Genomic DNA, 23,267 nt, shown 5'->3' on the forward strand with positions numbered 1-23,267 from the left:
TCGCCGGGTGCCATGGTGGATCTATCGGTGCTCCATTGATGTTGGCTTTTATTAGTTCTCATGGCCGCACTTAACACCGAGTGATTTAACCAATTCAAATCAGCTTTTCTGGAACCGAAAAGTCGGAGTTTCCCATTTTAGTTTGTTAAACCCGCTACCTGGAATACTCCCAGCCCATTTGGAATGGGTTCGTAGCTTTTTAGTATCTGTCAGTGTGCAGTAGTGTGTGAGGACAATCAGCGACCCCAACATTTCCGGGCGTTGAAGGGGCCAAGCCAGGACGCAGCAGGGTCGCTGCTGTGTGTCGCCTACTCTGCCGCTCACCTAGCGTAAGGAAAAGGTTGCACAGGTAAAGGAGTGGAGCCGGAAGAACCAGCAAATCGGGTTGCTCAGTTTTGCATTCTTTTTTACAACTGAACTTTATCATTTTATACTAGTTCTGATATTCTGAAGGTAGACCAGTGAAGACGAATCATGATGGACCAGGGAAAGAAGATCATGTTGATTGTAGTGGATGTTCTTTGTGTGTTTGCTGGTAAGTGATCCCTTTTCACAACAACATGGCTGAAATATTATTTGTATTACATCACAATAACACAGGCAGACTCAAGCAGAGTGTTTAGCCTACACGCGTGTCATCATTCTATACAAATACGTCTAGATAGTTTTTTCTTTAAAAAAGGTTAACTATGATACACATTTTTGTAAACAAGTCGGATTATAGGACGCTGCAGTACACACCCTCGCGCGGGCGCACACAGGTTCTTTTTTGAAGAATCTGGATGCATGTTGCGTCAATTTTGGTACTGAAATGTAACTGCAACCTAATGTAGCCTTCTGTAGGTAAAAAGTTCAGTAAAGCCAGGCTCATTCGGACCTAACTTACTACGGGTGTATACATTTTTATATTTTCACAATTATGGATATGTATTCAAATGCAATTCCTTAAGCATCCCTCATGTATCTTTGGGTTATGTGTTTCTGACTACAATGTTGACTGGGCCTACCTGTTTTGACTTGTAGTGTTATAGTTTAGAAAAGGCATGTGAAGAGTATCCTCTTACTGTACAGTCTCATGTCTCATTTTCATTATCTCTTAAGAAACTTCAATGACACTACTGGGTCTTTGTGTTAGGGGGGTTATTATCTGTGTGTATTGTGTTTTTTTTTAATGAGAATGTGTTCATGTGAGTATGGGTGAGAGGTTATCAGAGTGTGTCCATGCATTGAAAAAGCAGCGAGTGATATGGAGGAAGGAAATTACCAGTCTTTCCTTAACCCCCTCTGATCTGGACCTTTGTACAGTACTTGTTGGCTAGGCTGCGTTTGTTTTGGTCCGATGTGTACACACAATCCTGATATATCTTAATCTATAGATTAAGTAGTTATGTTCTATTACAAACATCTTAACTGTGATCGGTCTTCTTTACTCCCTTTTATTCTCGAGTTTTCTTGTCTTATTCATCTTTGTGTTCCTCCCCTTGTGAGGAGCAGTCAGCTGTACAACAGTCATTTCAAATGTCCAACACAGATGAGATACTTTCCTTTATTTGTGTGTGTGTCTGTGTATGTATGAACTGTATGTGTATGTGTTGCAACATATTGATGTAGAAGGTGTTGAGAAAATTTGCTGAGAAGCCAATTTGTAACTAATCACCGGACTCACTCTCTTTCTTTCCCATAATTTTTCCCTGTAATCCTCTCTGGTGATTATTCCTCTATCTCACCCCTACTCCCTTCCTGTTATCACAGCCTCAAAACACACACACACACACACACCACTGCACATACAGTTCTCTCTTGGACACACAATGCCACCAAAGGACACCAATACCAGGAGATAAACTTGTTTACACTTTCTGCACTCATCTCTCTCTCTCTACCTCCCAAATATGTCAACTACAGCATGCCATAGGTCGCCCCTTAATGTCTTCACTGAGCAGCACTCAACAAATTATTTGAATGCCTTCCGCCTTGTTGACCATCATTTGTTGGGACAGATTGATACAATGTGTTAAAGCCATCTGCAGCCCTTTCTAGGGCAAGGCCATTTAAAACAGAGGACAGCTGTTGCTGCTGGTCTTCAAGTCAATGTCATCATGCAGGCAATGACAGGATAAGTTATTGCATCAGTTGTCCTCTGTTGTGGTTTTGGATGAAAATGAAGTTGGGCCCTTTTCACAAAACATCTTAAGTCTCAAAGAAGCTTCCAAATTGTTCCTAAGTCACTAAGACAAAATCACAAACCTAAAATGGCTGCAGGTACAATTTTTAAAAACATTTAATGTTTCTAAAAAGGCTTTTCAAAGGTATTGGGCTTAATCACGTTTATGACCATAGTAAAGCTACTCAGGGATGCAGTCACTTCACCAACAAGCAACCCAATAACACCGGAGATCAAGTAACTCTGTTACTTGGCCACAGGGAAAATGTGCTCTCCAAACTCCACATAATCCGACAATTCAAACGTTTTTCGCTTGATGTTTGCCAACTACAAAGTGAGGAAGACAAGCTCATGGCAATAACTGGACAACTCAGTGTAGCTGGTGCTATAAATTGGACAAATCCAAATTATTGCGCCATTACAATATGAACATGCATTTGCGAACATCATTTTGTTATAGCATCAACACACCAGTAGCCCAGCCACGGGGGGATCTTGGGGGGCCTCGGCTCCCTCATTTGCATTTATTGAAATTAACGGATAGGATGACTTTATAGTGCAAAATAGAGAATCCCTAATCAGATTGTCCTAGCATTCAAAAATAGATGGGATGATTTGACAATACAAAACACAAGTTAATTTGCATATCGCTTTTGTAACGCCAATATGGCCAGGTTAGCAGTGCTAACTGCTGGCATAACATTGAATCAACTTCTTTCAAAGGATTTTCTTTACTGGCTTGCTAACAAAAATACAATATAAAGTGGACACTTATTTCAGTATAGATCAGTAAATTTTGTGACATTAATTAACACTAATGCGAGAATAAATTGTATCTTTGCACTAGATCGTATTCCAGGACTCCAGGACTTACTTTTCCTTGATATGCTATATCATGTTTTGGTTTAATTGCACATTCTGCCATTTCCCCCCTGCCTTTCAAGGCTGCAATTAGCTTTTCTATCAGCAGATGTCGCAAGGGTTTTCTTGCACAAGTCTGTCATTCAGACAAAGGTTATTCAGCCTAAGAAATGTTTTGTAAAGCATATAAACTAATAAATACATTTAGCATATTCACACATGAGCGAAAACAAATCATATTATGACTTTCATAGTTTGCAACTATTTTGCAAATGGTAGGCTAAATCATTTATGAGTATAAGGTAGGCCTAATAAAAGGGAAATGATGGCATGGGGGGGGGGGGGGCTGTTATGATCATTTTACATAACAGCTCATGTGCATTTGCACCCCCTACGGTTGGGATGAAAACGTTACTTTTTCAAATTAATGTAAAAAATTACGATTAAATGTTTTTAGAACATTTTTAAGTGATGTCAGAGTTGTATGTTCTGTCATGGTTTGTTGTACTTTAATGATTAATTTAAAATGTTAAGATCTAGTATTAATTTTGAGCATGTTTTTGTCAGCAAAAAAAAAAAAAACACTACCCTTTGCACACCCAGTTTTAAAACCTAGAATCGTCTATGGTCTCCACTCTCTTTCCAACGACTTCTTCATTCACAATCAAAGTCCCCCTTTTCTAATACTACCTGCATAACATTATAGCATAACAGCCCACTGAATAAAATTGCTTACATAAGCATTTCTGAAAAATCGAGAGGTATAAATTAGTAAATGATCATTTTACAACCTCTTACATCTGGCTGCAATGAATGCCCATATTTTGTATTGTACCATATTATGCGATCGATCTTTAGAAGGGGGGATGGGATGCATGAAAGATGCATTCACGGTTTACCAGCAAAAAATAAAATAAAAATCCTGTGCACAATGCAATGCCCGAGATTAGCCTATTTATTTTATTTAGTCCGTAGATGTAAAAGCAACAAAACGTATTATAAATTATCTGTCTGGCTAATTGTAATAGAGGCAACCTACTTGATTTATCAAATGCAACTTACGTTTTACACAGTGCGCTACTGCTCTTGCGTAACCTGCCACACTTGGAACTGGAGTCCCAATGTTACAGTAGGCTCTTAGCCTACACAAAACAACAATAGACATTTGGTATATTCGACATATGGTATTATTCACTGTATATTATACAATGCCTGCAGTACCGCCGCTCCCATAACGCGTAGTGCGTAGGGCACCAAGTCCTGAGGGGGCACCAAAAAATTGCCAACTCAAAAATCATCATAGTACTAATAATTATAATGCCGATATTATATCAGTATATAAATATTAGGCACCTTTTAGGCATGTATATCACAAAACAGGCAGAACAAGAGATATATTTAATTGCTCAAAAAAAGTTACGATGGTGCCCCCCCAAAAAACAAATACACAACTTCCCAAGCTCGCCGTGGGTGCCCTTTCCTATCTCAGTGGCCTGACGAACTTTGACAGTAGGGTCAACTTTTCGAAAATGGACTCAAAAAGACAACAGGAGTCAGGGGCAGAAATAAGAAAGAGAAAAAAACTGCGAAATGATGCCCGTGCATCACTTTCAGGTAAGTCCATGTTTAATCATTGTTAAATACGGGAAATGTGCTGCTAATTTAATGGTTAGCCTATGCATACACCTCGAACTAGCTGACGTTATTGCTGATGTTAGCACACTCAAATATGTTAGGTGCAAGCTAAATTGAGATTTTACTGTTAAACATTATCTATGCATTTTACAATTAACTGACGCCAGCTAGCTGTTACTTTACTTTACATTCTATGATGCTTTTATATACGATTTATCAAATAGTTTTTAAATGAGTAATAAAGGTGGAGAGCTCCTTGGCTGCATGCTTTCAGTTTTAAATGTTTATAATTTGGAAAACCAGGCTAAGAAACGTAAGGGTGGGGCTGAAGCATTAAGAGACAAAAATACATCACCTTCACTAGACAAGGTTTTACCAATAAACGGCTGTTTATTTTACATGAAGCTCAAAAACTATTTTGCGCTCAAATAAAGGCCAAAATCTTTCGCTCGCGCGTGTTGCGCGCTCGCATTACGTTGGGAACTCCGTAACTAGCATCACATCAAACACAGAATGTGGATGCATAAAGGAACTAGAGAGGGTACAATTTCTGGGGAAATTGTAGGGTGTGCTTGCTTGCATCGGTTGCACAGGGGTCCGTATTTCTGTATATTTTATATAAAAATGCATACTTATTATTTATAAAGATTACATAGATTTAAAAGCATATATTTGTTGCTGCTCATTTACAACTCAAAATACGAGTGAAGTGTAGAATGAAATAGATGTCTTCTCATTTCCCCTGCAAGAGGCAGCCTCATAGCTGAATCAAAACGAATACATTTGGCAGAGCGATGTAAAAATTGACCTAATCTCTATGATTTAAACGTCCTTTTAAGTTTTCCCTTCTCGTGATATTTTCAGGCATTTATCCTACTCATTGCATTCATTCATTAATAAAGAACCCCCTTTGAAGATTATTCTACGACGTTACCGGCAGTAGAAGATGGAATCGCGATTCAAACAGTACCATCTGCTAACTGAAAATATGCCCCCAAAAACGTAAATAAGCTTGACATTTATTTAGTGGAAAATCGCTCATTGATAAAAATCTCACTGGTAGCGATCATTGTCAGTAACAACGCAAAATGCGATATAGCCCTGTGTGGAGAAGCTGCCCCGGTAAATTCTACTACGGTACAGTACTAGACTACTGCTGTGTTCGTCTTGGTACTGTAGCGATTGCGTTGGTTGAATTGGATGTAACGTTCCGTTGTACGGTTTAGGCTGAAATTAATTATTTTCATGAACAGATTGACAACGTTTAGGCTGTGGCAATGAAGTTCAGGTTAGTAGTTAGATAGACTTTTGATTTAAGTAAGGGGAGTGCCGAACATCGGCACGTTCTGTCGCCGTTTGACTTCCTAAACAGCTGTGTAAGTTAGATGTTTTTGTTGTGTGTCTCGCGTAAGCTACAGCGTTGCAGTGAGCTACACTGGTTTGAAACCACAGGTAATGGTAATTTCACCAACAAATCGTTTACTAATGTCAGAATAAATCCTACAACGAAAATGTATATGTGAGGAATGTTTATTTTAACGATTGAAAACAGATAACGCTACATCATAGACCACTGTAGTATGTGTTGCCCGGGCAACACAGGCTAATGTCATGATGCTAATACTTCAGTGAAATAGTAGACTACTGTTTCCGAAAGTAGATGTACTTCCTTAATAATATCAGCTTATACTGTACATTACACATCACAATTGTGTGTCATATCACAAAGTAAAATGAGTAAATAGTTATCACCCTGGCCTCTTTGCTTGTGGCGTTTCTGCAGCTGCCTTGCAGTAAAGCTATAGTTAGCCTAGCTATCCCCCAAGTTAACAGATGCAAAACGAATGTTCTGCCAAAGGTAGTCACGCGTGTTTTCGTGACGTTAGTGACGTAGTGACGTTAGTAACGTCAGTGACTGTGGCTAGCAAATTAGCCACCGTTAGTTTCACTTTTCGCCACAAAAAATTAAATGAAGTCTAAACCGTGCAACAGAATGTAAAATCCAATACGAGCAACACAATCGTGACCATGTATGTAAGAGGATCGTAAGGCCGGAGACGCTTTGTGTTTGTCCCCGGCTTGGGAAACACAATTAAATTCTGGTTAACTAGATGTTCAGGGAGATAATTGACTCGTTAATATCTGACTCAAATTTTAGAAATGTGCACAAGTGCGTTACCTGTAACCTTGAGCGCTAAACAGTTAATGACATGAAACTGGCTAGGTAAAAATCTTCTGCTTGATCAGAGCATCGACCTTAAAGTATGCGTGTTCACTAATCAGTTGATTATCTCTACTATAATATGGATTTAACCACCGACCTAGTATGTAAACCTATCACTCAGAGGCTCCGGTAAATTCCTTCGGAGCGTGGAGATCCACTGTAAATGATTCAGAGGCCTTAGGTTAAAACCTACTTCAAAAGTCTATGTTTATAATCAGTATAAGCCGCATCAACCAGACTAGATCAAAGTTTTCACCGCTGTAGCGTGATAGATACGTTTCAAGGACAACAAGTAACTTAAAATGCACAATAATAGTTTATTATCTAAATAGTAAGATAATCAATACAATAATGAAATATCATCAAATACAAAACATACCTTCAGAGCAATGGTTAACAAAGGTATTCACAATGAAGACTACCCTTACAAAAAATAAAAAATACTTTTAAGAAGTATGCTTAGAAACAGAAAATGGTATACATTTCTTCTGGAGTAGGATGTACGTTTTCTATTATTATACAGCAAAAAAAGTCAAAATAATTTAAAGTACATTACAGGTTAAATTTTTTAGATCCATCTCATTCTAATTATTCATGTTTATGAAAATCTATTATGCATTGCACATTGAATCGTTTTTGGTACTGAAGCTGTAACCGTGATTACTGCCAAAACATTCAGAAGCCCTATAATCTTATACTAATAATTATCAATTGGAGTATTAATGAAAAAAAAGCTACTTGAGAAAGAAGCAGACAGAAGGGTTGCATTATGCATTTGAAGGTTATACTGTCAAACTGACTGAAGAACAAAATAACGACGTGAAAAAATGAAGATAGCGTGGCTGATTGGCTGGTCAATTCCCATGCAAGGCGGTAAATAGTGTTAAAATTTGCTGATAAGTTTGCCGTTTGTTCGAAATTCAAATGTAACTTCATGAATTTCGTTTTTTAAATGTGTCTGCTTAGAATGTAGTGTTTTGTTGCGTGGTCATTGTTGTGGTGGTTTACCATTGTAACCATGAGTTAAATTACTGTTACGTTTCATAAGAAGAGCTGGATTCTTAAAAAGTCAACGCTTGCGCAGTGAATAGCTTCATTCACCTAAAAAAACTGCAGTGTAACTTTGCAAGGGCCCCTGTTCTCGCTAAGTGATTTACAATCTGAGGCGTTTGAGGGGCTCCTAAACATATTAGTAAGTAATAGTAAAATTTAATTTATTAAGTTTACTTCTTGAAGTACTTACATTAATTGAAAGTGCACTTAAAAGTATTGCAAAGTATACTTTGAGGCTCTTTAGGAAGTATACTTGATGAACTGAAAGTGCACTACACCGGCTACTTTAGAGTATTCCAAAGTATACTTTGAGGTACTTTAGGAAGTATACTTGATGAACTGAAAATGCACTACACAGGCTACTTTACAGTATTCAAAAGTAAACCTTGAAATACACTATAAGTGTACTTTAAAGTGTACTTGGTGACCTAAAAAGTGGGCCAATTCAGTTTACTTAATTTAAAAATATTATATAAATAAGTACAAAAATAGTATATAAATAAGTACACTGCTAGTATACTTTAAGTAACATGATAATAGTATACTTTTGTTTATACAGACGAGTGTCTGGGTGACCAGTGACAAAGGGACTGCCAAAACAGCCCTACAACCAAGACTAACATTTTGACACCAACATTGTCTATGTAGTGCAAAAATTGAGGGACGAGTTAGGGTGGGAATAGAAATAATAATAAATTTTTAATATATATGAGAGAGAATATAGGTTGTGCCTTGCCAGACTTCGCTGCTTGGCCACCAATTAAGGTATTCTGGAAATGATAAGATTTAGTATAATTACATAGAATAATTTAAGTGATATATGTACACACTTATACCAATATAGGTAAAAACATTGCTAAATTCTGCTTAATTATAAAAGCCAAAGGGGTACTAGATTAAGACCCGCAGGAGCTGTCTCTTATTGCTGAACTGAGCCAAATGGTGTGGCTCAGTAAAAATAACCGGTGTCCTGACATTTCATCCTACCCGTCAAATTGTCCTACCAGGGCTTACTGCCATGGAGGACCAAACCTTCCATGTAAAAAAATGTCCACATCCATGAGTTTAAACAAAAATAAATCAGAATTCGGTTTATTCGCCATGTATGTTATACAAACACGGAATTTACTGTGGCAGGGAGGTGCAAACACTAAACATATACAAATCTTAAATTAAGTAAAGGTACAGAAGTTTAACTATTCCTAAGAACTAAACGTATTAATTTAAATTTATTAATTGATGCACAATTGTCAATTAATAGCTGACTTATTGTATTTCTGTATTTATATAATTATTCATGTATTCATTCATTTATGTATACATTTATTTATTCATTCATTTCTTTTCTGTTTTATTCTTCCCAATGTGATAATGAGAGGAGGCCAGTAGGGGTGGAAACTGACGTTCAGACATTGCAATAAATCTGAGAAGGGTCCAACTGCAGACCTCTCTCCTCAGGCCCCTAGAGGGCCATGGACCAATATATTACCAATATATTATTGGTCCACAGGTATATTTACACTACAAAGACAATGTCGGTGTCCAAATGTTAATCTTGGTCACGATTGTGTTGCTTGTATTTTACGTTACGTTGCACGGTTTAGGCGTAATTTTAGTTTTTGTGGTGAAAAGTGAAGCTAACAGTGGCTAACTAGCTAGCCACAGTCACTAACGTCACAAACACACCCGTGATTACCTGAAGTAGAACATTTGTTTAGCATAAATAAATAAATGAATATAGAAATATTAGTTGTTGTGAACTACTTATCTATTAAATAGTAAATATTTTCTCATGTAATATCTTCAATCTAAATCAGACTACTACATGAATTGAGTTGAAGTGACTCTTTGCTTTCTGTTTGGAACAATATAGCAACAGACAACACTCCATACCTCCTGCATGGGACATCTTCAACTAACTTTTCAGGATAGAACACAACACTTGGGATACCCAAAAACAACACCTAGTGGTTACTCCAAGTTACTACACCTAATTAATTGTTGGAATGCTGCTTCAGCATTCCAAGTATTGTTCTTTGAATCTTTATTCAACTTCTTCATATTATTATTCTATTTCTTCCGCGACATCTTTCAGCGCCTTCAAATCTTCAGCTATTAAAACCGTTCAGCTATCAAAAAATTCAGCAGTTTCAGGCTATGACTGCTACATCTTTTCAGCTTTGTACCTCTTATGCTTGAATTAATATAAATCAATATTCATAATATTTTTTACATGGTTTTCCAATGGAGTTTTTTTCAAATCCTCTCAATCCTATTAAACATCTTCAACTTTCAAATCCTTCTTCTTCCTCAATCCTTCAGCTACAGCTACCCTTTTAAACTTTAAAATGTTGACAAAACCCTAAACAATTTTTTTTTGAATCAGCTTTTTGATATCCAACTTTTTTTTATATCACTGATTATGTTTCATGAGTTTTTCAAACCGTTTCTGAGATTTACATGGGTGTGTATGTGAGAGCCTAGAGTGCTGACTGAAACGCTTAGAGTGGAGGGGAGCTTCAAAATCAGTTTAAAAAAGTATTTCTAGTTTTCCAGCATTGCCACAATTTTCACTCTTTATGCTTCATTTTTGGATCAATAGATAGCTAATTTTGTGCTGGTCGTAGACAGTTGTCTGTGGAATCCAACAAACGTACACATGTGTTCAGAGCCCCACGAAAGCGAGACAAAGTCCAACTCTCGCCCCATAGAGACCAATGCAAATCTGGTGACACATTTCTCAGAGAAAGCAGAAGTTAGACGTTTTTGAAACTGCCGGTAGAGTCGTATTTCTGACCGCACAGACATATAAAGGATATCTCTGGTTTCGGCAAAGTCTTGGGTCTCGGAAAATATCCTTATTTTTTGGATTGGACGTATAGTTTTGCGTCTAGGTTAACTTGTTTGAGGTGTGGATTCTAGCTACATTTCTGTTATTCGCTCTACCCTCAGCGCGTTAGCAATCGTAGCTGCACCATCACCGTGGCAACCAAACCAAGCCCTCACCCCTCGCCCCTCGGCTTGAAGCAACGGCCCCGGTGGATGTAGGTGGTATTGCATTTCTTGTTAGACTTCTGACTCTTCCGGTCGTTTTTATTCTATTAACTCCAGTCAACATTTACAAAACTATCTCCCCCAATAATTTTTGTTCGATTCTCGAACCTGGCTCATACTACTAGCTTTTTCATAGAAGAATTTTTCCTGATTTTTGCTAAGTTTGAAACCAATCCGAAATGGGTAAACTAGCACCCCATATATTTTCTTACGTCAATAAAAGTTGCCTGCAAATGTGCTTGCGGATACTAACAGGGCACGAGCACAAAAGTTCACATTGGCCGATAGCCGATTTACCTGGAGCTGAAAGAAATGGCTTGAGTTGCCTGCCCTGTTGTAGCAAGTTTAGCAAATGGTTGTCACACATACATGAAATGTTTGTTAATATAGTTTATTCCCGTTATTTTAAAACAGATTCGATTTTTCGTAAAAACGTTCATGACATGATGGCAAATATTATATTATATCAAGCGTGAGCATAGATTGTTGACATGTCTATCTGGAGCAAAGACGAAGATTAATACCTTAACTGATAACCACAATAGGAAATGATATATATTTTAATAATATTAGTCAGAAGCTTTTGTTAAACACACTCATTATTCTTTTTTTGATCGTGTCATCAAGCCAGACTGCTTTTTTGGGACAATGAAGGTCCTCAGTGACTCTGTTTCACCCCCACTTATATCTGATGGAAACGTCTTGTATATAGTTCTGTTAATATGCCACTTTCAAAGGCACATGTTCAATAAAGTAGACTATATTTTAGACACACTTCTCAATTTATTACATTATTACCAAGTCTTGTTAGATCACGTTATATCCATTAATAGGCGTTTGGTTTTGTAGGTTGAACATGTAAAACACAGGCCACATTTCTACACTCATGTTAAATTGAAGGCAGTGTGAATTTCGTGGCATTTCGTTTGAATATAAAGTTGACAGTAAGCTATGGTAAGTCTGCATTATGGAAGATTTCTGTTACAAAAATAACTATTAAGCTTTCTTTGCCTGGTGAGAACAACGACAGAGCTAAGTGTTCATGTTAACAGTTTATTTAATCCGATACAATGCGTTGGAAATCATACTCATATATCACTAAGAAAAATCAACATATGTGATGAGTTCCATCTAGAATAGCCCTATAGCCTATTTAGCCCTATAGCCTATTTCTAAAAACCAAGTGAAAGGAATACTATACAGTGACAGCATACATTTCCGTAAAGTTTGCATCATGTCTCTGATTCTTATCGGACTTGTACCCCATTCTGCCACTGCAATGCCTTAGCTCACACGCTCGCAACCATATAAATCTATGCTCGCGACTGGTTGTCGCAAAGTATGACGTGTACAGCTAGTTGCAAGCGTGCACGAGGTCTCGGAGCTAGGGAAAAAAAGAGCCACTGTTTAAAGCTAGATTGGAAGAGTCGGAAGTGGAAAGATGGCGCGGTCCAGTTTCGTGCTCTCGCTTGCCTCACTGCGCCACTGAGCACTTTTCATAGAAATGAATGGGGACGCCATCTTGGAAGACAAAAGTTGCTTCCTCTAGTAATATTAACTCTATGAACCAAACAGACATGCGCCACTCAGTCTCTTACACAGGTGATTGGTATTAGCTTATTAGTGGAGTCACAAGACAGAGCTATTCAGTCAACTCGTCTCATTAAAAGACTAAGAGCACTATCATTTCAGCTACTAAAACGAATATACTACTTCTACGACTTCTACAGTTTAACAGTTCAGCTTTCAGCTTCTCCCGCATTGTATTTCAGCTCTTAGCATTGTTAGATGATGCAGTTCAGTGTCCACACTGCCTCTTTTGTGTGACTCACACATTTTTGAAATTCATTTCAGCTTGCGGGTATTTTCTCATTTCTGTATTTTCAGCAATTAAATTTTTTTTATTTCATCTTTCAGTATTCCAACGCATTTTCTGCAGGAAATGCCTTTCTAGTTAATTACATTACTTAGGCTTTAATTGATGTGTGTATTCAAACTATTGGATCTGCCCAGAGCCACTCTGGATCTGCAATAACCAATCGCTAGCGTTCACCTTAGCCAACTCCTTCACCACTAACGGAGCTAACTGGAAAATCTTACTTTTTCCGAACCCCGTGGGGAGGAGAGCCACAACACGGACCGAATGGCTTCGCTCGCATCTTTCTCCACCGCCATTACTGAACTACAACTCAAACTAGCACACAACATCAACGCCATCATTCTCAGCCACTCCCTCTGTTTGCTGATTGAACACACCTGATTCAAATAAATGGTCGTTATCAGGCTTGGATAACGACCATTCATTTGAATCAGGTGTGTTGGAACAGGAAAACATCTAAAACATGCAGGGCAGGGGGTCCCGAGGACCAGGATTGAGAACCACTGTTCTAGACCACCTTCTGCTTTACTATTGGAAAGTAAATTTTTCTGAGGCTTATGTGACTTATTTTTCCAATTAAAATCCAGAAAAATTCTATTTACGTCAGTGGCTGTTGAGTCATTTACAAATAATGATAAAGATGGGATACAGGAAACGAGATAGACCCTCTGCTTTAGAGAGGAGAACTCAGACAAATCGCTACCCTAGAATAATAAGGTTCTATCTGAAATTTTTGTCAAAATTGAGTTATTTACATAGTCTTACTCTGGTATAACTTGTGAACATTATTTAAGGTGTTTTTTTTTAAATAAAATTAATTTTGGGTGTTTTATTCGCAAAACTAAAAGGTTCTATCTACAAAGTTACGCTCAGACTTGGAGTTTTATAAGGTTCTATCTGTGGCCCAATCATCTTTTGGAATATTTACAGAAGGACCAATCAAATACTGTCGTCAGGCGCTCGCTCTCTGAAGTCTCTTTATGGCGCCAGGTTGTCTTTTTCACCCCAGTAATAGAAGATGGAAAAATGTCAAGCAAAACCAAAGCCAGATTTACGCGCAATTTAAAGGTTAATGATTTCATCGATGAACTAACAAAGAAACAGGTGAGTTATCTTCTTAAAATAGCTTTAATGTCAGTTCTTGTTGAGGAAATTGCCATTCCTGTGCAGTATTAGCTGAGGAGATAATCACTACATAGGCTATCTATAATACCAGGCTATAGATAGTGTGCTAATGTTAATTTAGTAGCATACATGTAATTTAGTCATCATTTTGAGGCAAGCCCTAACATACAGTGGTATTTATTTAAGTAATATATTTCTTTCTCGTGCTTTTAGATTATGCCGAAGGCAACTTAGATAGCTAACGCTAGCTAACGCTAGCTAAATTGCATCTCATACTGGTTGTCCTTACTTGTGCAATGACGATAAAGTTGAATTTAATGTAATCTAGAACTGATAATGGAGGAATACATGGGCCTAAAGGGATTTTAATTTTATCCTTGATTCTCATCTATTTTCTATTGTGCTATATGATTACAGCAATGGTATAATATCAGTAATTTTCCCACAGACTGGTGATGTTGACCAAGATGCTGAGCCTGGGACTGTGGAGGAGGAGGAGTTGGCGGCAACAGACATTCTGGGTGGGACTGTAGATGAGGAGTTGGGGGCAACAGACATTCTGGGTGAGACTGTGGATGAGGAGTTGGGGGCAACAGAGGAGTCGGGCATGGCAGGAGAGGAGCTGGGGGACACAGAACCAAAGAAAAAGACAAGAAAAAGACCATCAAATTCATCTAAATGGAAAGCAAATATCCGCAAGAGGCTACACCAAGAAGGCAAAGAATACACTAATGCAAGCAATACAAAAGTTCCAGCCAAAAAAGTAAGATCACAGAAAAATTGTGCCCTCTCTTGTAAATTTAAATGTGCACAGAAGGTTACCCCTACTGAAAGGGAAGAATGTTTCTTGGACTACTACAAATTGACACAAAACAGGAAACATGATTACATTGCAATGACAACAGAATGTGCAATGAAAGAAAGGCAAACATGCTGCGAATCACAAAGAAAACGCACATTCTCATTTAAATACTACCTGAATATTGAGGGTGAGAGGATTAGAGTGTGCAAGTCATTTTACCTGGGCACTCTGGCAATTAGTCAGAAGCCAGTTTACAACACACATTTAAAGAAAAACCAAACGACTGGCATGCCAAAACCTGATTCTAGAGGCAAACATACAAAACGTGTGATAGATCTTCAACTAAAAGAGCAGGTTCGGGATCACATCAGGTCTTTCCCTGTTGTTGAATCCCATTACTGCAGGGCTAGGACAGAGAGGCAGTATCTGGAATCCACGCTCAATGTGTCTCGAATGTATGATCTGTACAAACGTAAATGTCTTGAAGAGGGCAATACACCTGTAAAGGAGTCTTTCTATAGATTCATTTTCAACTCTGAGTTCAACCTCAGTTTTCACGTTCCTAAAAAGGATAGGTGTGATCAGTGTGAATCTTATCAGACAGCTCTCGAACAGAATCTTCTTAGCGAAGTTGCTGATAGCAAACAGAGGAAACACATTACCGACAAAACTGCAATGCGCCAAGAGCGACAGGCAGACAGGGATGCTGAAAACACATTAGTAGTGTGTTTTGACCTTCAGAATGTTATAACTTGTCCACGTGCAGAGATCAGTTCATTTTTCTACAAACGAAAACTGAACGTGTACAATCTTACAGCTCATAGCTCTCTCTCAAAGAAAGGCTATTGTGCGATATGGACAGAGGGAATGTTAGGCAGAGGGGCTAACGACATTGCTAGTGCACTTGTTAAAATTTTCGACAAAATTATTCTTGACCACCCATATGCCACGAGCATAATTACATGGAGTGACAGCTGTGTGTCCCAAAACAGAAACTCCATAATAGCGTTTGCTATGGCAGAATTCTTGACAAGGAATTCTAAGATTCACCAGATTACAATGAAGTACTCTACCCCAGGTCATTCTGCTGTACAAGAGGTAGATAACATGCAGAGTCAAATTGAGAAGGCTATGGCATTATCTGAATTCTACTCTCCCGTGTCATTATTGCGTGTGTTCCTCAAAGTAAACAGGAACAACCCATACAGAGTTATACAGATGAGAGAGTCAGATTTCTATGACTTTCACTCATGTTCCAAACTGTTCAAGTACAAACAGGTGCCATTTTCTGCAGTGTGTCAGCTCGTATTTGATCAGTGCCCATATACACTTTACTACAAAACATCACATGCACAGGCATTATTGGTAGCAGTAGACCTTAGAGGACCAAGTAAAACCAGGAAACCAAACTTGGCGCCTACATGCACCCTACCCAAGCCAAGGATGCTCCCAAAACAGAGCCACGTCCCAGAGGTCAAGATGAATGATCTAGAGTCAATGTTTAGATTCATGCCACTTGCAGATAAAGAGTATTACCATACAATAATGAAGAAATGAGCAAAATGTATGTATGTATGTATAGATGTATGGATGGATGTATAGATGTACAGATGTATGTATGTATGTATGTATGTATGTATGTATGTATGTATGTATGTATGTATGTATGTATAGATGTATGGATGGGTTGGAAATTCATTGATATGAAATAATTGTTCAATAGGCCTTAATGTTGCCAACATGAGCTGTGTGTTGATTATAAAGTGAATAGTATGTGATGTATGTGATGTATGTGTATAGTAAGAGATAAGAGATACTATGTATCTCTTACTATAATACTGTGTATTTTTATTGCATTAAATTATTTTCATTGCAAGGAGCAGCATCTCAAATAAGTTCGATTGAAATACCTTGTTCATAAGCAAAACATTTCTGATCAGTTTTATCTGAATGAGTGTCAGTATTGCCATGTGTGATGTATGATGAATTTTACATTTAAATTGTTTGAAAATGATTTGATAAACTAAAAAAATAAAGACTGATTTTAAATATTCTTTCAACTCGTTTTGGTTTTCTACTGAAAATACTTTGATAAACTGAAGGACTTGACCTTCATCAGACCATGTATTTTTTAAATCATTCATTTACATTTAACATTATTAAATTACTGTTATCTTGAATAAGAAAGATGAAAGGAAAAATGACGCACTGGAAAAATAGTGTTATAGCAGTAAGTGCATGAATGCATGAAGATTTAACATATTAACCAATAAAAATACACTTTTTATTATATAAATTGAACATCCCAACAGTATGTATAAGTAAATTGTTAAACTTATTTGATAATCATTGTTCCTTTTTCAGTTTTTTAAGATAGAACCTTATAATTCCAAGGCGGCTGTTAGTTTTTAGAACTATAAGGTTCTATCTACAATTGACCTGTTTCAAAAACCCTAATTTACAATTCATGTAGAACTTTGGTATCTCAGATGTAAAATACATGTAAGGTGTATGTAACTCTGGTGCTATAAAGAAATGTGCTCCATTTGTCAGTTTTGCTATTTGTAATGCTAAAACTTTAAACCTCAATATCTCAAAACCTGACCTGAACGCAGATAGAACCTTATTATTCTGAGGTAACGAAATAGACAAATAGACGGAATCCTTAACTGGGATATTTCCAATTACACTATCATCACAACCATGCAGAGATAAGATTTCACATTTGGTCATATTCAATTTTAAACCTGAAGCCTTGGAAAATTGGTCTATCAAGTTAATAGAGTTACATAACTGTTTCTTGTCCTTTAAAAAAATTGTAGTGTCATAAGCCAATTGGGATATTATTAACTCCTTACCAAATATTGAGATTCCTTCAAAAATGTTGTCAGATATAATTCTAAGCAATAATAATTCAGTGAATAAATAAGAAGGGGGAGATAGGGCACCCCTGCCTGACCCCTCTATTAATTTGAAATATTTTAGAGGTATTGAGATTAATTATAACTAAGCTATTAATATCTTTATAGAACATACTGACAATGGCCGTGTTTCCCAGATTCGTTAAGAGCTTCTTAGCGCTAAGAGCTTCTTAACAAATCTGGGAAACGCGGCCAATGTCTACAAAGCTGTTACCAAAGCCAAACACTTTAAGGGACTGGAAAAGAAAGTTGTGCTCAATTGTGTCAAAGGCCTTGTAAACGCCTAGAAACAAAATAAGTGCCTCAGACTTAACTGCATCTGCATTATCCAACAAATCTAAGATGAGTCTGATATTACAGCTAATATGTCGATTTTTTATAAATCCTGTTTGAGTTTCAGCTATAATAGAGTCAAGCCCTTTCTTAAGTCTGTTTGAGTAAACTAAAGCCAACATCTTATAATCTATTGTTAAGAGAGTGATAGGACGCCAATTATCAATTAATAGAGTGTCTTTGTCAGGTTTGGGGATAAGAGAAATAATGCCTTGCTTCATTGTAGCTGTCATCTCCTTGTGATTGATGCATTCTTTGTATACACATAATAAAGAGTTATGAAGAAGATCCCAAAAATGTATATAAAATTCAACAGATAGGCCGTCAATTCCTGGAGATTTGCCCGTCTTCATTGAAAAAAGTGTGTAAGCAATTGGGAAAAAACTGTAATCTATGTCTGGGCAACTGAGAGTTTGGAAATTTGGGGTTTGGAGGTTTAGAAGATTGGAGTTGGGGTTTAGGAGTCAAAAGCAAAGAGACGTATTGTCATGTGCACAGTACAGGTTTATTATAGACAATTAAATTATTGTGACATGGCAGCTATGTATAGTGGCATAAAAGAAAAATTATATGAAATACAAAACACAATCAAAGGAAAGCACGCACGCAAAAGAAGAATATTGCAAAAATAAATTAATAACAAAAAGTATAAGAAATTGCCATACCAAAAGACAAGAATGGCAACAGTATTATTGATATAAAGTGAAGATTGCCAATCAGTATGAGTTAGGGTTTAGGAGTTCGGAGTTAGTAGTACGGAGTTAGGGGTTAGGAGTTATGGTTTAGGAGTTTGGAGTTAGGGTTTAGGAGTAATGGTTTTTGTCCCAGTTTCCAGACATGGATTAAGCTTAGTCCTAAAGTAAAACAACAATTTAATGAAGATCTCCATTGAAAAAGTTTCTAGTCTAGGACTAGGCTTAATCCATGTTTGGGAAACTGGGCCTAGAAGTTTGGAGTTGGGGTTTATGTGTTTATGTAGAGGTTCGGTTCAGGAGTTGGGGTTTAGGGATTAAAAGTTTGGGGTAGGTGTTAGGTTGAGTGTTTATTTAGAGGTTAGGCTTAGAAGTTAAGGTTTTGGAGTGAGTTATGACTTTGGATTTTAGCCTTAGGTATTAGGGTGAGTATAGAGACTAGGTTCAGGAGTTAGGGTTTATGAGTTAAGGGTTAGGAGTAAATTAGGATTTACCAGTTTGGAGTTGGAGTGTTTCAGTGGAGCTCCAACATTTGTCTGACAAAGTAACATAAGTGTTAAGAGATGATCCATCCCACAGTTTTACTGTCTCACAAAACAGACAGCCTCTTGAGTTCCAACTATGTGTCAGTGTCAAGGAGGAGGAGGGGGGGTGTGTGGACTCCTGCTCTCTGACGTTCCTGTGTGAAAATAACCATGATTCTGACAGAGGGAGGGAAAGAGTGTCAAGAAGAGAAGGAGAGACAAAATGGGGAAAAGAGAGGGACAGCAAAAAAGAGGGAGAGCAAAAGATGAATGCTGATTGTTCAAATCAAAAGTGTGTGTGAGAAAAAGAGCAAGAGCAATACATGTAATCATTGTTTACATTTGGCAGTGCATGTACAATGTTAAATGAAGAGGGCAGTATGTGTCAGGATGTCTGTCGTTGTTGCTTTTGGATGGGACTGTAATGTGAGTGCTGGTGTGTACAGTTTGGCATTCATGTTTCATCTTAAGCAGAATAACAGGAACACTTACACTTCCTGGCAGGTCAGAGGTTAAGAGGAAGTTCTACTTGTGCCCAATTGCACATTTTTCCATGTTTATTTTCTCTGAGTGGAGTCCGGAACTTCTTGCCAGATGAGATTAAGAAAGAGTAAAACAATACTTTCCTTTCTTTATCCCTTATCTTACAGTTTCATACATTATGATACTCAGGACAAAGAATACCTTTGCCCAGATCTACAGTTAGGTCCATGTGTGTTGCAGAAGGAGAGAATGTGTGTGTGTGTGTGTGTGTGTGTATGCTTCACAAGGACAGATAATGAGTGTGAGTGCTTTGCAGGGAGGGATTGAATGTGTGTAAGATAGGGAGAGAGAAAGATAAAAAGGTTACTGGAAACCACTTTTTCCATGGACCTTTCCATGAGAGATCAGAATTTCTCATGAGAGGAATGTATATAAAGACATTGGTGACCCAGAAGTGTATATGTGAGATTGTGTACTGAAGAAAAATGATTTCTATATTGTTGACTGTTAGCAAATTAGTGTATGTGTGTCGTAGAAGTAATGTGTGTGTGTTTGGTTGTATTGTTTGAAAGTGTAATGGGTGTAATGTATGTCACGTGTCAGTGGTTGCTTTCCAGGCCCCTGTCTTTGTCAGTAGCCCTCAGGGTCAGACGCTAAAGGCTAGTACACCAAGCCACATATCAATGGTGATAGAAACTTCCTCCACAGGGAAAGAGTGGGAATTTAGCCTATAGAGGTCACAACCCTTAGAACTATATACTTCCTCTTGTACTTCTCTCTGTCTCTCTTTGACTTTCTCTGTCTTTCTGTCCCTCCACCGTCTCTCTTTACTCTCTCCAGTTGCCCTACCCTCTGCCATCCTGACCATAATGTTCCAGCCATACCTGCGAGGCATCGACTGTGAAGACAAGTCCATCAGCTACCCGTTCAGACAGGCCACCATTTCCCATGGCACCATGGCTGCAGTTACCATCTCCTCCTCCCTCATAATAGTAAGTTCAAACCTGCTCCCATCTCTCTGGTCCAGCCTGGCTGCCATGTTTTCTCTATACAGGTATGGGATTTGGGGGATATTAATGGCTGAAAGGAATAGCTCAGTGGTAGAGTATTTTCACTTTCTTTCTCTAAGATCACCATTGGAGAGGCGTACTTGGTCTACTGCAAGCGGCTCCACTCCAACTCCCAGTTCAACCAGTACCTGGCAGCTCTCTACAAGATAGTGGGCACCTTCCTGTTTGGAGCTGGTGTCAGCCAATCACTTACAGACATGGCCAAGTTCACCATAGGTCGGCCTCGACCCAATTTCCTGGCGGTCTGTTCTCCTGTCGTGTGCTCTGGGTTTATGCCTCAGATCAACTGTACCGGCAACCCTCGCAACGTCACAGAATCCAGGTGGGTATTATGGTACTTGTCTACCTCCTTCTGTCCTACTCCCTCCATCTTAGTGATGTGCTGAAGCATTGCGTTTGCCGATCGGTTTGTTCCTGTATGTTCCAGGTTATCCTTCTACTCGGGCCACTCCTCTTTCGGGATGTACTGTATGCTGTTTCTAGCAGTGAGTGCTGGACTGTGCATATGGCGCTTTTCCAATGCATGGTATCGGCTCATCTTGACTGGACTCAACTGTATTTGCAAGTTTTCCACTGCAGATAGTACCCACTCTATGAAGCTGGTCGTCGTATAGCAACGCTGCATGAAACTGTCGTAACATCTTCAACGCAACATACTCCACTCTCGCTGGATCCTTTCATCAGCAACCACAGGAACATCTACACCTCCTCCATTGACAACATTGTTTTACTGGTTGACATTTAATTGAGTAGTCCATGGAATAAAACTGTGACCGCTATTATAGCCAGTAGTTGCTATTATGTGCCTCTATAACAGTAGCACAGCTTTTTTTAAATGGAGGGTTTGTGCCATGTCTTGATTCTCTCTGACCAGTCAGTAGTCTGTTCTGTTTTCACATCACCTTTTGTTATCACTTTGGCTTGCTTTGAACCTAGACGGAGATGTACGCAATGGAAAAGCAAAATAGTCGAGCCAGTACCATGCAATGAAAAAGCACCAATAGTAGTGGATTTAAAATGACCGTAGACGCAATTTTTCTATTAACTGCTTCTTCTGTTTTCTACAGATGACCATGTGTTATGATGATCATGACCTGTGCGTGTGTGTGTGTGTGTCTAGCTGTACGTGCAGGCTCGTATGCAGGGAAAGTGGACCCGCCTTGTTCGACCTACCATTCAGTTCTTCCTGATTGCATTTGCAGTGTACGTGGGGTACACACGCGTGTCGGACTTCAAACACCACTGGAGCGATGTGGTGGTAGGTTTACTACAGGGGGCTCTCATTGCTGTGCTGAACGTAAGTGAGAAAGAAGAGGGTAGGAGTGGCTGTGCATCATACACTCTATATCTAGTTATCATTGATCTATGATCTAAAAATGTACGCTCCTCTTCTTTCTACTCCTTTCAGGTCCGCTACGTGTCAGACTTCTATAAGTCCCGCCCCTCCCGCTGCCTGCGACCAGCAAACCCCTCTGAGAACGAACATCTGGAATGCAAACCCAGCCTGCAGCCACCTGACAACCAACATAGCAACCACTACAACTGCTCTGCGCCTGTATGAGTACTTGACAACACAGTAACATCTACCACTGCCACCAGACGAGCTGTGTTAAACAACCACACTATAAAAAAAAGTGACGATCCAGGACATGTTCAGACAACTTAATCAGAATGAAAAACCACTACATCCACTCTGGTGCAAGCTTGTGAGCACAAAGACAACACATACCACAATTCGCTTTCGCTTCGCTTAAACAAACCAATTTAAGGGATTTATATGATTTAAGCATATATGAGTAAAATGTTTAACCTGCTGGAGAGAAAAGGGGAAATGGATACTAAGAAAGATGCAGAAACAACCAGACAAAGTGCACATTTTGTTCTCCAACTTTATTCCAACTGAAATCATTATCCAGCTTGTGCCTTTCAAGAGATGTGTATCTTTCTGAAACCAGTGTGCATTGTAGCTATATCGCTTATTTGTCTTCTTCCCTCCCTCGTTACACTATTGTGTCTTTGGACCACGTTTTTGAACTCAATAATACATGTCAGAAATATGTATACTGTGGACTGCATTACATGTACCAAATGTTGTCATGCTGTTATATCTTATTTTTGTTTACAGAATCATTGTCTAAACCAACGTTGTATAAACTGTAAGAAAGTAATTCCAGTTCGTCATTGTTCTTTTCTCAAAGAAATATTTGACTTTTTGTACCCTTTATAACCTTTTATGTACACTATAAATGTTTTATAATGATTATACCAAACTGTAACTATGATGATTTCCTAATTGTTTGGAGATATCCAATCAGTAAAGAGTAAAGCCATGGATCACACACACAAAAGTATGTTTGTAGGCCATGCACACTTCTTAAACCTTAAGCCTTACTGTGATGTATCACCAAACTCTAGAATAGGCCTGGGTGCCTACAGAACCACAGACC

At 38.4% G+C, this 23,267-nt stretch overlaps 1 protein-coding gene across 1 annotated transcript; it reads left to right on the forward strand.

Annotated features, from left to right (window-relative positions):
• Positions 1–63: 63 nt before the first annotated feature.
• LOC134026841 (phospholipid phosphatase 2-like) lies at positions 64–22,562 on the forward strand. Its single transcript, XM_062469831.1, has 7 exons — positions 64–349; positions 454–535; positions 20,591–20,742; positions 20,880–21,142; positions 21,248–21,305; positions 21,941–22,117; positions 22,229–22,562. The coding sequence occupies exons 2-7, from the start codon at positions 475–477 to the stop codon at positions 22,379–22,381; spliced, it is 864 nt and encodes a 287-aa protein (XP_062325815.1). The 5' UTR covers positions 64–349; positions 454–474; the 3' UTR covers positions 22,382–22,562.
• Positions 22,563–23,267: the final 705 nt, after the last annotated feature.

This window comes from Osmerus eperlanus, chromosome 9 (genome assembly GCF_963692335.1).
Source record: "Osmerus eperlanus chromosome 9, fOsmEpe2.1, whole genome shotgun sequence".
Lineage (NCBI taxonomy): Eukaryota > Metazoa > Chordata > Actinopteri > Osmeriformes > Osmeridae > Osmerus > Osmerus eperlanus.

What these genes read in the sequence shown, in the direction of transcription:
- LOC134026841 (XM_062469831.1), top strand. Translation starts at nt 475, where the DNA reads ATGATGGACCAGGGAAAGAAGATCATGTTGATTGTAGTGGATGTTCTT. An exon ending in CGCAACGTCACAGAATCCAG is followed by an intron (nt 21,143 to 21,247) that starts GTGGGTATTATG and finishes TGTATGTTCCAG; the next exon opens with GTTATCCTTCTACTCGGGCC. An exon ending in CTCTCATTGCTGTGCTGAAC is followed by an intron (nt 22,118 to 22,228) that starts GTAAGTGAGAAA and finishes TACTCCTTTCAG; the next exon opens with GTCCGCTACGTGTCAGACTT.